This window comes from Lonchura striata, chromosome 5 (assembly GCF_046129695.1).
Source record: "Lonchura striata isolate bLonStr1 chromosome 5, bLonStr1.mat, whole genome shotgun sequence".
NCBI lineage: Eukaryota > Metazoa > Chordata > Aves > Passeriformes > Estrildidae > Lonchura > Lonchura striata.
The window spans coordinates 15,593,292-15,610,504 of NC_134607.1; the positions used below are offsets into that span (position 1 = coordinate 15,593,292).

At 38.6% G+C, this 17,213-nt stretch overlaps 1 protein-coding gene across 2 annotated transcripts in view; it reads right to left on the minus strand.

Moving 5' to 3' along the window:
• The window catches only part of BRAF (B-Raf proto-oncogene, serine/threonine kinase), a 77,188-nt gene that overhangs the window by 59,033 nt on the left and 942 nt on the right, over positions 1-17,213 (minus strand). For both annotated transcript variants that reach the window (XM_021551949.3, XM_031507954.2), the window contains exon 2: positions 2,264-2,365. In XM_021551949.3, the coding sequence (XP_021407624.1) occupies positions 2,264-2,365 (102 nt within the window). The remainder of the gene's footprint in view (positions 1-2,263; positions 2,366-17,213) is intronic.

Sequence of the window (17,213 nt, forward strand, 5' to 3'; positions counted from 1 at the left end):
ACCAGAGTTTTTCTGGTCCTTTCTCTGACAAATGATGGAATACAGAAAGTCAAAACATAAGCTCTAGCAGTGACAGGTTAGATTCAGATAAATTGCTGCCAAGCAAATGCTGAGAACAGAAAGCAAGCCCTGTCTTGACCAAGCCAAAAGGTGGGAAAGGCACAGAAAGGACACACTAGACAACTGCTGCAAGACTGAAATTAACAGTCAAAGGTAGAGAGTAATCTTGCTTCTAACTGTATCTGGCATTCAGCAAAATGTTTCTTTTTTTTTTTTTTTTTTTTTTTTTCCTTTCACACTTTAGTTCTACCACAGGAAGTCTACACACTAAACAAATTACAGGTCTGTAGCATTTAATCCTGTTCACCTTGATAAATGCAACTGAGGATGATCTAATCTATGCTAGTGACCATCCAAATAAAAAGTTCTTTCCCCTCTCACCCCATCTTCCAGTTCTTGGCTCACAGCTGCAAACTCTTCCCCTTCCCTAATTTTAACCACAGCTTTACAGCTCACCAACTTCATCATGATCAGGCTTAAACTACTACCTGGATAGTAAAGTAATCCAACAAAACCAGGGTATTTTCCTTACAGGTTAGTGACTGGTTGTGGCTTAGTCACTGCCAGTACTGCAAGTACTTGAGCAAAGGAAGCAGAGGAACTGCATAGCAATGAGCTGGGAAGAACAAGCTTTTAATTTCAACCATGGTAAGCTCTTTCCACAGGACTGTCTTATGAGATAACAACTGCAAAAGCACAACGTCAGCCCCTTTCACCTTCCACCCAATGGCTTGTGGCTCCCTAGCCAGGACCAGCACTACTTGTCCCAAGATGTGCTCAAGATCCTGTGGAACTCACTGCCGCAGAGGAACACCCTGCTCTGCCTCATGGGGCTGCCCTGCCCCACTGATGAGCCAGAACTGGAGCTTCATCTCAGAGGCACATGGATCCACTGATCTGGCAAATCTGCTTTCAGATTGATGGTTTGTGGTCACCAACTATTTCAGACTTACTCTTCAGGCTGTCATAATAATTTCCCAGTACCTATTTATAACTGTAAATGCTCTTTTCCCTATCAATGACCTACAGAACAAACACAGAGCTTCCAGTAATGTATCTTGGTTTTGGTTTCAGTAAAAGCAAGTGAGAAACAGCTGAACTAACAGCTTTCCTACCTTCAATCCAGACTTACAGATTTATATGTATAGCCTAAGTTCATTTTTATTGCAGTTTGATACACAATCTAACAAAACCCACTTGCATCTAGCAATAATAAATCCAAACACATGGAATGAACCAATCCTTGTGAAAACAGGTGTGCTTAAATGTAGCAGAGTGGATAAAACAGTGATAGTAGTGATTTGATACTCCCATTTCACATTAGCAATAAGTAAAGCAACTACCAAGGGCCTCATTTGACCTTAACTGTTCAGGACGTAATGTCAACATTTGTATAATCAACCTAGTGCCCTGCTCTGACATATTAAGATAAAAGCTAGAAGTACCTCAAATAATGAGATCTTTATTTTTAATTATCCAGTACCTTTAGGCAGCAATTGCAAATAAAAGGACTAGAAAAGAAATCTGGTTGACCTCCAGTTATTTAAATACTTGAGGAAAGCACAAAAAGGGCAGGTTTGAAGCACATGATGACCCTTCAATTCCTAATAGAGGTAACTTCTGCATGCAGCTCTTTAAGCTCTTAATGGTCCTATGTCAACGCAACTCTGTGAATCTGGAGTGATGAAAAATAAAGACTATGAATTTGTATTTAGTTTACAAATTCAAAATAGCTTAAAAATTCTACTCCACCCCACAATTTTATTTATTTCCGTAAGAAGTCACCTTCTACTAATGCAATTTTTTGGATTATACATTACCAGTTTTCAAAGACAAAGAAAGGGAAGTCATCTGCTTTAAAGGCAAAGTTAGTCTTACAAAATGTTTTCATGTGTATATATTGGCTTTTAACACAGCATGATTTTCTCCATTATAAACACAATCTTCTCTCCCCTGGCCCCTACAAAGAGGCTTGACATTTCTATTGCACCAACATTATTATTACCCCATGCCACTGATCTTCCCCTACTGAATCCCAGGAATCCCATACAGTTCCTTTCTAGCTCTTAGAAGAGAGCTCAGTTTGTAATGCACAAGGAGAATATATGCTTTTAATACAGGTATTCTCAGTTTTAACCTCAGATACTTTATATAATATTAACACAACATTAATCCAACCACATTTGTTTGAATGTAAACTTACCTCTAAATATATTGAAGGTGGGTTATGCTCTCCTCCAAATTTGTCTAGCAGTGCTTCTATATGTTCTTGTGTCAATTTAATCATCTGTTTGATGTTCCACACCTAGAACAGAAAATTAAAATTTTTAATCATCAAAGGAAGCCTACAGAATCTGTCCTAGAACAAGAGTCTCTCAAAATTAAGAGAAGTCCATAATAAAAATTGTAATTATCAATAAACGAGTGCAGAAGGCTATCTTGTTCATCCAGTGTCAGTAATAGTTTGCTTGTGAAATAGACAGAACTTACATTTGGTCCTAAAATTCAGGACCTACTAAATAAACAACTTCTAGGAATGATTTGTTTTTCTTGTTAATCAATCATATTAAGTATTTTCCTTGCAAGACTTTGCAAACCAATTTCTAGAGCATTACAAAACTTAGTTAAAGAGTTTTTCTATTAAACCTCAGCAATGTGTGTTAACAATACTCACAAACCCATACCTAGAGTTCCATTTACATGGCAATAGGATCTCTTGATTTTAGCATCTTCTATGTCTCAACTTCCATATTCAGTCTACCCTGCAAGCTACAGACCTTGGACATGACCTGAAAAAGACATTTACCTCCTGTGCACAGAGATGACCTACAGCATTGTACTCTGAAACCACTCATGTTGCTACTTATTCTTCACAACTGGAAAGAGTTCACTTTAGGACTTGGACACTAATGTAGGTTAACAGTACCATGAATCTCAATTTATACCTAAAAAAGGCAGCAAAGCACAAAAACAAACCTTTAAGGCAATAATGCTACACTGATGTAAGAAGCAAGTAGAAGCAAAATCAGAAATTCAGAGGAGAGGATGGGTGAGAAAGAGGGGAATTGCTCCTTCATACATACTGTTATTCTAACTACTTATCAGAAAAAATTATTCAATCAAGTTTTTAGAGCCAGGATGCTCTAAAAAGCATCCCCAGGGTGTTTCTTCCAAAGACAATTAAAAGATTCCTGTTACCTTTCCCAGTCTCTTTTCTACTTCATGGATTATAATATATAATAGATAGTCTCAAGATCAGGTCTCAATATACAAATTGTGACAACCTACCTCTGCAAAAAAAAAACATGCAAATAATTTCATATTTTAAAGTAGGCACCAATAATAGGATGCAATCCAAGAGGGATCAAAACAAGTTTTAATACGTAAATTGAGAAGCTCACAAACTCTAAAATACTGAATGTGCACTTTCACATCACCTTATTTACCATTCTATTTCTATATAACAGTTATCTTCCAGCAGTTTCCTGAAGTAAACTAATGATTGATTCCCTTCTAGCCCAATTTTTTTAACAGATACCAGAACAAAGACTTCATCAAGAAGCTGCAGTTGAGCAAAAATAGTTTCCTCAGGAACAAGCAAACCAAACTTCAAAGAGTGAGAGTGGGGGGATACCAAAGAATGTGCTACTGAAGTATTCTATATGTAAATTCCCTTGAGGCAATGGTGGGAGTCAACTTGCTTCTCAACTTGCAATCATTTATCAGTGAACCTAGGACTGCCAACCAGAAGCAAAGAGAAGGGTTTCTGTATTTGGTTAGCTTTTCCCAAGATGGCAAGTACTAGTTGTATGCTTGGTGAAAGAGCAAGCATGAATCAACACTGTGTCAATTAACCTGTTCAATATAAGGCTTAGGATGTTTGCTTACCATGTAATTGGTAACATGCTGTTAACCTGGGCTGCACGTACTTAGAATTCCTGGCAATCTTAGGAATTATCTCAGGATCACCTCCAGAAATAGGTTTATAGTACTTAAGGAAATGGCTATTAATTGGTTATTCTGGCAATCTTACCCAGCAAAGGTTTTCCTCATCAAAATGAACAATTTACTATACTTAATTGCCTGGCAATGAGGAAGGTGAAGAGGGAAGATTCTTCACTGACAAAGCAAGACAGAATTGCAGGAGGATTTGAGGTTGGAAGGGAACTCTTTAGGTCATCTGCTCCAAGTTCCTCCTCAAACAGGATGCCCAGGACCATGTCCAGATGCTTTTTGAGTATCTCCAAGGATGTAGAGTCCAAAGCCTCCCTAAGGCTGTGCCATCACTCAGCCACCCTCACAGTAAAAATGTTTCCTGATGTTCAGAAGAAACCTCCTGTGTTTCATTTAGTGTCCACTGCCTCTGGTCCTGTCACTAGGCACTGCTGAAGATAGCCTGGCTCCATTTTCCACTTGCCCATCATCTTTGTGTCCCTTCATTGGAGTCTAGCCAGCACAGCCACGTTTATCTTGTACTGGGGAGCCCTGAACTGGACACAGCACTTCAGGTGAGGCCTCACCAGCGCCAAGAAGGAGCCCCGGCCACATGTGTTTCCAAATACTTTTTTTCAATATCAATAACGAGTAACTTCCCTGCTCATATTATTTTCTATTTTGTGTCCATAACCAGAACCTTGCTTCCTCTTCTCTTACAGTAAAGATACCAAATAACAAATGTAACACCACCAGCAAAATGCACAATAGAAGCATGTTATTTTGGAAATGTTGGCAAGAGAATCAAATAGCCTCCAAAACGGGCAGAGTTAAAGAGCAGACATCTTCCTCCAAAGTTAGTATCACGACAAGTGGAATTTGACTAATAATTTAGGCTGCCTAGCAAAATTGTGGGTGTCTCATACCTGACATTCTTCAGGGCCAGGTTGGACACAGCTTTGAGCAACTTGGTCTAGTGGAAGGTTCCCTGTCCATTACAGGGCAGTTGAAGCAAGATCATACTTAAGGTCCCTTCCAACCCAAACCATTCTGTGATTCTAAGATTAATGAAAAAAAAATAAATTTGCTGCCAGCCTATAAGAAAATATCTTCACCTGAAAACATTGCCCTGAATTACATAGTATATATCTGTGCAAGAGAGCCTTTCCACAAGTGAACCCTACAGGCAAACTTCATATGGATTCTATAATCTTAGAAAGGCTCCTCATACAGTTGAAAGAACACTGAAGGAGAGAAGAACACTGAAGGCAGAAGGAAATTTATCAAAGTCAGCCATAGCAACAAATAATCACTTGTTTCTCATAGAAAAGGAAAAGCTATTTTGTGTGCCATATTCATCAAGTCTTCTGACAAGATGAGAACTTTCACAAATCTAGTATTGACTAGCATATTCTAGCCCAAGAACACATATGCCATAACAAATTTCCAAGCTTCACAATTTCCTTTTAAGTGGCAATTTGTACTGCTATTTACTTAGAGCAAATTTACCTTCTGGCTTCCTGCATTTGTGAATATACTAAGACACAGTTTTTTTGTGGTCCAGAGCAATCCTTAAGTATCTGGCTTGAGAATGAACCCTTCTGCAGGTATCCTTCATCCTATGCAGGATTGCTGCTTCAATTCAATCGAAGGAACAAGAACAAGTGACCTCACATGACTCAGAAAAGCCTGCTGCTGCCCAGCACAGCACCCACAGCTTTTGCCTCACAAAAACTCTACCATCCCTGTTGTATTTTCACAGCCAGCAGAGCCAGCAACTTCAGCCCATCTTTTCTCCTTGCAGACTTGCTCATTCAGACAACTCAGCTTAGTTTGTGCCATGAGCACAGCCCAACCTTGAAGATCTTGAGCCAAGATAGAGCCCCATCTTTGCTGTGCAAAACACCCTGGAACACAAAGTTCTTAAGAGCTCCATCACTGGAGTGCAGCAGCACTCACAGATATAGAGGTTTCTTTAAACTGTCCAAATAAAACCCCAATGGGCAAGTATGGCCTAGCAAGGGTCTCACTGCCCATAAGCACATACATTCCAGGACAACAGCAAAGAACTGCCTCACAACAAAGGCACCAAAAACATGACATTTTATCAATCAGTTCTGGGCCAAAGAGCTTGTTACTACACCACAAAATAAACCCAAGTTTTTAAAGATTACAGTAAACCCTTTATCCACTCTTTATTCACGCTTTTTTAGAAGTAAAAGAAAACTGCCTCAAAGTTATTAAGAAAGAACAGACATATTTTTTTCTTATTCTTATGTGCTCTCCACTATATTTATGAAACCTACACCTGTAAGAAAACATCAAACCACAACTGTCAAGTATCTTACAGAAATACAAAAACTATTCCAGTCTCAGAGACAGTTGCTGGAAATCTAAATGCATTTTGAAGTAAACCTGCAGTGCATCCAGTACTGACCACATGTAAGTCTGGTCCCTTTCCATAGGAAACAGAATGGGGATTTGAGACACTGTTTAAGCTGTAGTTGCATGAAGAAGTAATGAATCCTTTACAGCTTGGATAACCATATCATTTTTCCAAAAAAAAGCATCAAATAAATGTTTCTGGCCTATCTTGTAGCATTAGGTTAAGGTTATTCTCTATCACAAGAGATTAGATTTGATTCTCCTTTTAGTGCTGCTGACACAAGGAAGCTGACGCAGGCTAACATAGACACAGGCAGCCAGACAACTGGAAATATTCCAGATATACTGGAATATATCAACTTAAATCTGCCTATTGTGGATAATTGTACATTAATTTTGCAAACAAGCACTCCCTTACAATGCAATAAAGACAATGACCTATTTCAAGCCAGAGGCAAGTCAGATACAGTAGAAGCCTAAATCCATTCTATTCAGAGAAGATTATGGCTGCACAGACCACAGAATTTGTTGAGTTGGAAGGTACCCACAAGGATCATCAAGTCCAACTCCCAGCCCTGCATAGGACCATCCCAAGGAGTCACACCAGGAGCCTGATTCAGTGGCCCCCAGGGAAGTAATTACAGCACCAAGCCTGAGAGAGCTCAAGAAGCCTTTGGACAATAATTTCAGGTACACACAAGGTTAAGCCATAAAGTTATTTTCGCATCCTTTGCTGCTTGTCAAAATGTGCGGTGCCTGAGACATCACAAAACAAACTTATCTCGTACTTTCTGCACCTGGCATCACTACTCAAATCTTGCAGAGCATGCCAACTCTAAGCAGTATGATTCATGCTTGGTAGAAGACACTGAAAGTTCAAATCTATTCTCTAAGAAAAAAACTGCATTATTTGTCCAGGAATAGTATATCCTGCACTTGGATTATCACACATGGTGATGACAGAAAACATTCTGATAGTACTAACAATGTAATTAAAGAATAAACCAATTAAAAATTTAAGCATTTCATTTGGAAACTGCTTTATAAAGAGGACAAAAATCATCAATACCTATCCAGTGCTATTCCAATCAGTCCTTCCAGGCTTCTTTCTTACACCACAAATTCAATTGTTTGGTCCCCTGAGCAAGGGTCCACTTTGTCAGAAAACACTATAGAAAGCTGTCATGTATGAGATTGTCTTTAGCTGGATAACATACCCAAGTGAGATGCTTGGGTAAAAGACAGGCAAGAGGACATAGGAATGGGGTTAATACCAGGGCAGCCCACCAAACTGTTTGCATGGCAAGATGCAGAATATGTGGATTTGGGTTTCTGTGCTGACAATCACTGTTGCCTCTTTCTTGCACTTTGGTACCTCCTTCAGATACTTTCCCCCCTCAGTCATCTCAGTCCCAGTCCTCTTCTTAACTCTTACTAAGCTTGCTTCTCATTTCCTGCAGGCCAATTCTGCAGAACAAACAGACAGTGGGGCGTACAGTCCTTGCCTTCTTCCAATACTCCAGGATATAGCTTCTCTCCATTTCTCTGTGGAAGCTTCTCACAAGTTGTGCATTAACTGTGTTAATTTTTCCACTTTTCCTATTCTCCTGGCTCTTCATGCATACCACATTTTCAACAGTGCAGTTAAAGTTTTTACTGAGCAAGTGTGACAACAGCGGAAAAACTTCACTGAATTGAAAACCAGCCTGCAATGGCTTTCACATAAGAGTCAACATCAAGGTCAACATCAAGCTTGCCTTTCCTAGTTAATATTTCCCAGCTTTTTTTAATCTCTGTGAATCATCTTTATAATTTTTATTTATAGGTCCTTTAAAATGTCTGGGGTAGCCAACAATGGAACACTGTCAAAGTCTGAATGTCGGCAGTTCAAAATAAGTCAGTAAAATTTACAACCACAGACTAGCAAGTAAGTTACAAGAAAACAATATCTAGAGAAGTACCTGTAGCCAAGAGAAAAAGGACCCATTATCTCTTTTCCCACAAAAGCCTATGAATGTATCTTTCTAGATTCATGACAAATGGCCTTAGGGAAGATGTACAAGACTACATCTAGGAAGGAAAATCCTCTGAAGAGGTACATTTTCAGTACCACCCTGTCTGACAGCTAGGGTCATAACTAGGTCAATTAATACAGTAATGTGATCAGTGAGCATCTGCTGTAAGCACAGTAGTTAATTAAATATTAAAAAGGCTTCAAGATGAAAAGTTATTTTCCATTTAACAGGTAGAAATTTTTATGAAGGAAAGACTAACTTGTAGCTAGGAGTGGAGGTTTCAGCTGCATCTGACACTGCTCCTGTTGAACAAAACCATTTCACCAAGAACCAACACCCAACAACTTCCACTGTTCTCCAAAAACCTAGGCAACATCTGACTAAGTTAACATTCAAGTAGCAAAGTACCATCATCCTTGGAGAGTTCACATGAGAAACTATGTCTCTACATCTCTCATCTCTTTGCAAACCATCAATTGCAACTGAGAGTAATCTGTATCTTTTGCTTTCATTAGTTCTAAACACAAACTCAACTGCTCATCATTCAGCTCTACTCTTAAAGCCAAATAAACAGCCTTTCAGTCTGACAGGCCTTTGCCTCTTAAGTTGCCTCCTCTTGAACAAAGAAATTCAGACTTCAAATGCTCATTACAAATGTTTAAAAATATTTTTGAAAATGAATTCAAAAATTGTAAAGGATAAAGCTCAGTGAAGTCTATCCTTGTAACATAAGCAAGCATCTTCTCTCTAAGAATGAAGCAACCAAGAGCCTTAGGCACTGATTGCTTCGCAGCTCACACCAGCCAAGATGGTGGGTGCAATTATCACATTGTCCTTGGCTATTTACCCCTGCTCTCTTCCTTACTCTTTCTCCATAACGTAAACCTTTGGCTGGACCCTTTCCATACTCTAAACAAGTGAAAAATTGTTCTATTTGTCAAGGTTAGCTTTCTGCCAGTCTACTGCGCTTAAAACAGCTTGGCAAAGGACACAGTGATCATCTCAGCTGGTGAAAAAGTCACCTTTCCTCTCTATAGCTCACACTTAGATGGATTCAGGCTACCATGCAGCAGCAGCCTTTCTGTTTAAGTTTCAATTCTCTTTCATTCTCCCACTTTTTCCATCACCTGCCATCTTTACTGCTTGCTGCTAAGTAGAATTTGCCTCCAAGCACTATAAAAAGGAAAGTTAACAAATGTTCTCTACCACAGTAGAACAGCAGTGTGTGGAAAAATAAGAGCTGCCTGTATCCCTCATTTACATCATTAACCACCAGTTGCACAGCTAAATCTTTAATTCCATATTTTTCATGGCTTTTGTGTTGCAGTATTACTAGTCCCTCTTATTCACTTTGATACTAATTCAGTAGTCACGAGGATCACGCACAGACCGAGTTTGGGAACAATTCACTGTATTTACATTCATGAATTCAACAACTTCTCCCTAGACAGTAACAGCTTTAAAAAAAAATAAAAGAGGAAATAAACTATCTAGATTTTCTAACCCACCTAAGAGTGCAATTTTGATTTAGCCAGGTAACTACCACAGAATCTCAGTAACACTAAATCCATACATCGGTGACATTTAAGAAAGATTATTGTGAAGACACCAGACTATTTCTCTGCACACCTAAAGCTGAAAAGTCAAATTTGTGATGGAAAGCAAGCAGCCAGCTAGCTAATTACAATAATTGCCTATAAGAAGCAAATGCTTGTCCAGCAAAGCTCTTAGACAGCTTTGGTCACATTAATTAAAATGACAAAACAAATAAACTGAGTTTCAGCTGAACTACAGAACTTAATTCTTCTCTCTCCTTGCCAGAGTACACAATTAATTTCACTAGGCAGAAAAGATAATCAACACCTATTTAAAAGTTCGCATTATCAATCCATAGAATAATTTGTTAGAAACTTTGCAATATTCCACCAATAAACTGTTTCTACATAGTGACTACTGTGAATAGTTTCCTATTAGAAAATGTAAAAGACAGTTGAAATTGTTGGACGAGTCCAACTATACTCTGCTTGTTTAGAAATATTTGTGATCCAATAAAGAAGGTATCCTATTTTTATCATGAGCAGATCTCAAAAGCTAAACCAGAGCAAAGGTACTCATTCTTTCCTTTTTATTTTTAAAACACAAATAATGTGTTCCTAGTCAAAGGAAATAGTCAAATAGGAACTGCCACAGAAACCATGTTCTCCTAAACAGCATTCTATATTCTACTCAGCAGACCACCCTGCCTTAGCAACCCCTGTACCACCTTGCAAAATTAAATGATTTAAAAGGCAGAATTGGCTCCTTGCCACCCATTGTAGATGAAAAAAAATACACTAACTACTTAACCTAGTATCTGGAAAAAGTTACATCAATATGATTAACATAGGCTTAAAAATGTCACAAGAGACAGTACAAACTGTATTCGAGCTTAATTATAGAACACTTAAATACATATTTTCGCAAAGCTACCTCAGGTGATACTAAAGTCTCACATTTAAATCTACATTACTGAAACCTATTATAGAGAAAATTTGACCTATTAAGTTTAATGAATAAATTTTCAAAACCAGATCAAAGACTGAGGCACCAGTATACAACCATCCAGTTCCAAATATTGAGATACTACCAACTTCTTAGTCATAATGATGCATTTTATTTCAGGTTGATTTTATAGTGCTTTTCAAACATCATTAGTGAATAACTTGTACTAGAGAGAGAAAAACTAGACACACTAGTCTGACTTCAAAAATGTCTACCTTCAAAACAAACCCTTTAACTGAGATAAAGGGATGGAAAAAAATTAAGGTACCATGTCTGTGCTCCAAGTGTCAGAAAATGTTGCCTGAATACAATGTAACTGCATTTGGAGATTACTTATTACTAACCAGTGCATTTAACAGTAGCTTTATTACAATTATACCGTTTAAGAGGCCTCACTATATAACAAAGCAAGACATTAGAGCTGGTATCCCCCTTTTTAGGGTAAAAAAAATATTCCTAGCCACTCAGTTACGTAACACATTTTTAAACTTAGTTCAATCTTCATTATCAGCTTTTTCTGTTTGTCTTCCAGAAGAAAGATTTTAAACAAAGTTAGTATGTTTCATGCAGAAATTGGATTGCCCCTTCATGCTAAGCTTTGTGCAGGTATACTGTGAGAACCCACAAAAATCACATTCACTCAATCACAACCTTAGAAAAACAAAAGTGCCCTTCAGTGCTCAAACATACTCATATATGCTTCTGCATTTAATACCAATAGTGTGGAAAATTCATTTGATACTGAGCACTGTATCTGACGCTGCACAACAAGCTCCATTTTGAAAATAAGTTCTGTTTTCTGATTTTAAATGCTCATGTTGGTTGGGGAGTGTCATAGTGGGATGGTAACTGGCAGCACTGCTCTCTCAAAACTCCTGCCTGAACTGGCAGCACCTTCAGTCAAAGAGAAAAGTTACAAATTAGATTTTTGCCTGTTTAACTCTTTTTTTGCTAGGGTCCACATTCCTAAAACGTAACCAGAAACAGAATAAAGACACTGTTGCTGCTCCTCCAAAACTCACAAATGCTAAAAAGGCGCAACAAACCAAAAAATTGCAGCAAGGGGCTTAAGCAGGAGAAAAAAAAGAAAAGGCATGTAATTCTGCATCAACCAGCCCTCTTTAGAACTGGCCACAGAAGGGAGAATCAGTTGAATGAATACATATTTCTTTTGGAAAGAAGCTATGCACAGGAGGGAGGATTGGGAGGAATCCATTGTACACCCCAAAAGCTCAAGAGCAACTGGAATAAAAAAGCTGAAGCAAGAGAACACATCTATTGCATGCTGACTTCTGTATCCTCCACTAGCTGTGAGAAAGTAGCTCTGTTCACACACAGATGTGTGAACGGCTGAAAATGATGAAAACCATCTCACACCTCACAAAACTAAATACTGTACCCAAAACGTGGTCAAGGCAGTTGGAAATCTACACTTGCTACACAAGAAGCTCACAGACACCTTCACATCCCTGGCACACTGGCAGAGCTATGGCATGCAATCCTACTTCTGTAAAAAGCATGCTCAGAAGGGCTCCACAGAGACCAAGCAAGATTGTTACAGCCTGGCAGGGGAAGCTCAAGACCACAAAGTCTGAGGTGTCAGGATCTAAACCTGACAAGTCCAGCTAAGGAAGTCTCATTGACCACAACTTCTCATTCAAATATTAAAAATTCAGGCTCCAATGGAGTTTTATGGGACAAAGATTATTTATAGTACCTAAACAGAAAAGGGGACACACACACACCACCCCCCCATACTACCACTACTCCCCCTAACCACATTCCTTTAGTGTCTGACTTCACAGGCTTTTGGAACTCACTGGGTGCTCCTCATGTTGAGGAGATTCCATGGACTAAGTTTGCAGGAAACTACTGCAGCAAAAGCAACGCTGATTTTCTTCAGTACCAGTGAGTGGAGTCAAATCAGGACAAGGACCTGTGTGGCACCAAGTGGGCACAAGGGAGTAGATCTGGCTGAGAGGTGTGACGTGGGCACAGCAAAGGGCAAAACCTGCAGCTCTGAGTGACAAAGCACCACTTGAATGACTTAGCTCAAACTGCAGAGACAGGGAGCAGTAGACACCACAGGGACTACAATTATGACAGGACATTTCTGATATATTGTACATCTCATCACCCTTCAGAAGCCAGTGGTTCAAACTGAAAATAAAACTTGCACTTGGGCCAAAACTGTATTTCAGAAAACCCCCTTCATTAAACTTGAAACACCCTCCTTGGAAGGCTGGACTGGAAGAGAATTAGTAATTCCATGATCCATCAAAACCTTCTTTTGTTTCCCTTGTAAGTACAAATAAAATTAGATTTGTTTCTAAATCAAATTCCCTCCAAGATATTTCACGCATTCAAAATTTTGGACAATAATTAATAACAATTAATTAAATTGAACTACAGATTTGTTACAAAGTGGATCACTGAAGCCTTAAGGAAACTTGGGGTTATCAGTTGATGTTAAAAGATAGTTGCAATCAAAAAATATCTGCACTAAAAAAAACCCAACCAAACAAAAAACAGAGCCAAAACCCAAAATGCATTTGGTCTACAGTATTTTTAACTTGATGCAACAAAAGAGCTGCCATTCCTGGCTAAACAAGTGTCAAGAAGGGTATTATTAGAACAGCTTTAAAAATAAGAGGTCTTTGAGTTTAACAACTACAATAAAATATAAATGGGAATTAAGAAGCAAGACTGTAAGTCAGGACAAAAAAAAAAATCAGTACTAAACATTTTGTTCCCAACCAGTTTGTGGATATCCACAGAGATAAGAAACAAGCTTCCCAAGACATAACTTTCCAGAAGGAGCCACCACAGTATTAAGCAAGTTTTGTGTAATCAAACAAGCTACCACAGGAAAGAGCTGTTAATCATATTCCCGTTTGGGAAAAACACCTTAAGCAGAAATCTCTACTATCCCCACTAAACCTAAGTATTTCAAGGTTGTGTTCTAATGTTTGATCGACCTTGCCAGAAATAAATCATAAAAACTCTAATGAGAGGTTACCAAAGTAATTGTCTTTTTTTACATCTGAATCAGTTTTCCCCCATCACTCCTGACATATGTTTGCCTGTTGAGGTGACAGTCTATTAATGACCAGCTTATAAGTAAGTTCAGAAAGTTTATTTTCATGCTTCACTATTCCTAGCCATAAAGAACAACTTCTCATAGTGACATGGAACCATCTTCTCTGCTACCACTTGAACTCAATACTTCTGGCAGTAATTACCACAAGCCTGGCAAACAAGTTATTTGCATTCTTCTTTGCATCAGATTTGACAATTTCCATTTCTTTTTTCAACAACTTCAGATTTCACTGAGTCTTTCTTCAAAGCTCTGACCTTCCAGACTTTAAATCACTGCTAGTATTCTGCTGTAGACTCCCCTCAGCCAGACCATGCATTTCTCAAAGCTGTGACCCGAAGTCAGACAGTATTAACCATGGCCTTTTCCATGCTACGTAACAGAGACAACTATTTCACTTATCTTCTGAGATATACTACTGCAGAATATTAACTACAAGATGCTTCACATCCAGCTCCACTTTAACTTGTCCTCACAATTAAACAGGATGTCATCCACAGACTGTGAAGTTACTTCAGTCACAGAATACTAATGCATGGAAACATAATTGAGATTGAACAAAAAATGTATTCCCAAAACTACAAAAACAATGAAGAAAAAAAACATTCATATGGTTTCAAGTTTCCAAATAATTAGCATGTTTATGGTAAACTCTTTAGAGAAACAGACACTCTAATACCCAGCACTATAGGTTCCCTAAGTGTTACTACAACAAAATCAAGTGCACTTTTACTTCATGCACCTACATTACATTAGCAGAATCCATTACTTATTTCATATTGTGATGTTAGAGGTGCCTTTTCATTCTATCTTCATTTTATATATCTTTTTATCCATTCTCCATTTTACTCTTAAGTCTGTTTCATAGGATTAAGGTTTCTAAATTTATAACTAATATTCATACAGGATAAACTCCAGCATTGCTGCCTAGAAGACAACCATACAGCAGCTCAGGCCCTCACTTCACAGCCTTCAAAGTAGTTCCTGTCTTACAAAGAGCAGTTAAGGGTACAAAGCTCCAAGTACAGAAAATCCCATTTGAATTATTTAATATTGCTGTAAATAATCTATAGCAACAAGAGCAGAACCATTCCTCTCAGCTGTCACACACTCCTTACTATATCAACAACCCTGTAATGCTCTGAAAACCTTCCATCCAAACAATCTCTTGTCCTGAGAATTCATGCTGGGGAAGAAGCCAACCTCTGTGCCTGTGGTCGCCAGCTCGCATCCGAAGCCTCCCAGCATCAGCAACCAAACAGGGAGTGCGAGAGGAACAAATTCCTTCTAAATGCACTTGCCCCTACTCTTCCCAAATCCTTCTGTCTCTGAGAAGTAGCCATTTCCTGTATATTTTCTATGACTGCATGGACAACTACCCTTACCAACTCTGAATTTTAATATAGGGGGAAAAGATTTAGCAATTATTATACTATTTATTAGAAGAGTTATAATACTCATTATTAGAAAATTTTTAGCAACAGCACTTAGGCTACAAAAGCAACTTTTAAAGGCATAAATTCACTATTTGATTAAGAAGTGGTCATGAGTTGAACAATATGGCTTAGATTTGTTTTTCAAAGCCCCAGCCCTTGGGAATTCATGAGAGAGAGTGATGTAGCTGTAACCAACACAGGGCACTCAACTACAATCTCAGAACAGAACATCTCATTTACCATAGCATTTTAACATACAAGTAAGGTGTGCAAGATGACTTCAACATCTGCCAGAAATTCTTGTCTGCTCCCGTTTCAAAAGCAGAAACTGAGAGCAGGACTGAAGGCCTGCCTTCTGAAAATCAGGATTGCATTTCCCTAAAGACTAAAGGAACTGAAACCTTTTCAGGTATTGCCTTAAATAAGTAAGGTCATGCTCCTTGAGAGGCTTCCACAGCAAGGTTACTTTAAAAGATTGGGTTTACCTTGTCTTGAAACAATGAAACAAAACACTAGAACATGTACTTATATAACAGCCGTGAGTCAGTTACCAGCACTTGAGTATTTCTCTGACTTCTGTCACTTTGAACTTGCATTACACTTTAGGTTGGCTTGTTCTAGTATTAAGGATAGTTTCCATTTTAACTGTATCAGCAACTTTTTGGGCTTGAACTTCATTAAGGTAGAGCTTTAGGTGAAGTAATAGGTGTACTTATACAGTAAACAAATCTAATTACCTACAACTTGAGGAAGAACTAGTTAAGTATGCAACAAAACCACATCAGAAAACAAAACCTCTACAACCAGCTCTGCCTTGAGACCCATGTGCTTCAGTATTTCCAATGGAGAAGAGGTTTGCTTTTAAATAATCCACGACTATCCCCCACACACTTCCTAAATACTTACACCTGTACTGACAACCCATCAACCCTGCTGCTCTTCAGGTGTTCCACATGCTGGACCACTTATCTCTGTCTCATCCAGGATGGAAGCAGGAGCAGCCACGCTATGTAATTTAGCATTCGGAATCAAATGTCATGACTGACAGTCTCAAACATTTCTGAAGTTCAAGTGACTTAGAGCAGTTTCACAAACATCCCCTTCAGTATGAAAACTGTTTTTTAAAAAAAATTCTTGCCCCTGCCACTGCTTTTCCCTCTATTCTCTCCTATACTTCAGTTTAAGCAGTTCAGCTGTATTGATGTTATTGTTTCAAGAGTCACAATAAAAATCAGTTACTGGATTAATCCCATATATTTTTTTTTTTTAATGACAGAAATAACTAGGAAATTCAGAAGCTTTTTAGCCTCACTTTGCTGCTAAAAGTGTATGTCCACTCTTCAGGTGTTTGGGTTCCTCAACCAGCTGAGAGTTTCTCCTTACTCAGGAAAGTTCAGACTGGACTGGCATTACTCAAGGTGTTTAATCACCGTGCTGGGTAGGTGTAAAATAGATGTGTACTGCTGAATTTTGCCTACCTTCAGCAAGCAAGTCAGTCAGGAACTCCTTAGGATGAGGGAATCAACCTCACATCTTGCAGACATCCACAGGGACTGACTCTTTCCCTACTTCTCCTTTCTGGACATGTACCCAGCATGAGCTCTAGCACTTCCCAAACTTCTCAACCCACTAATTCCACTATAATCCAGTATGCTATTAATCAATAAAATGGATAAAAAAATCCTCCCCAGTCTTTGGGAATTTGGGAATCAAACTGGACCCCTCTGAGAGGAGCTGGTCCGAGCC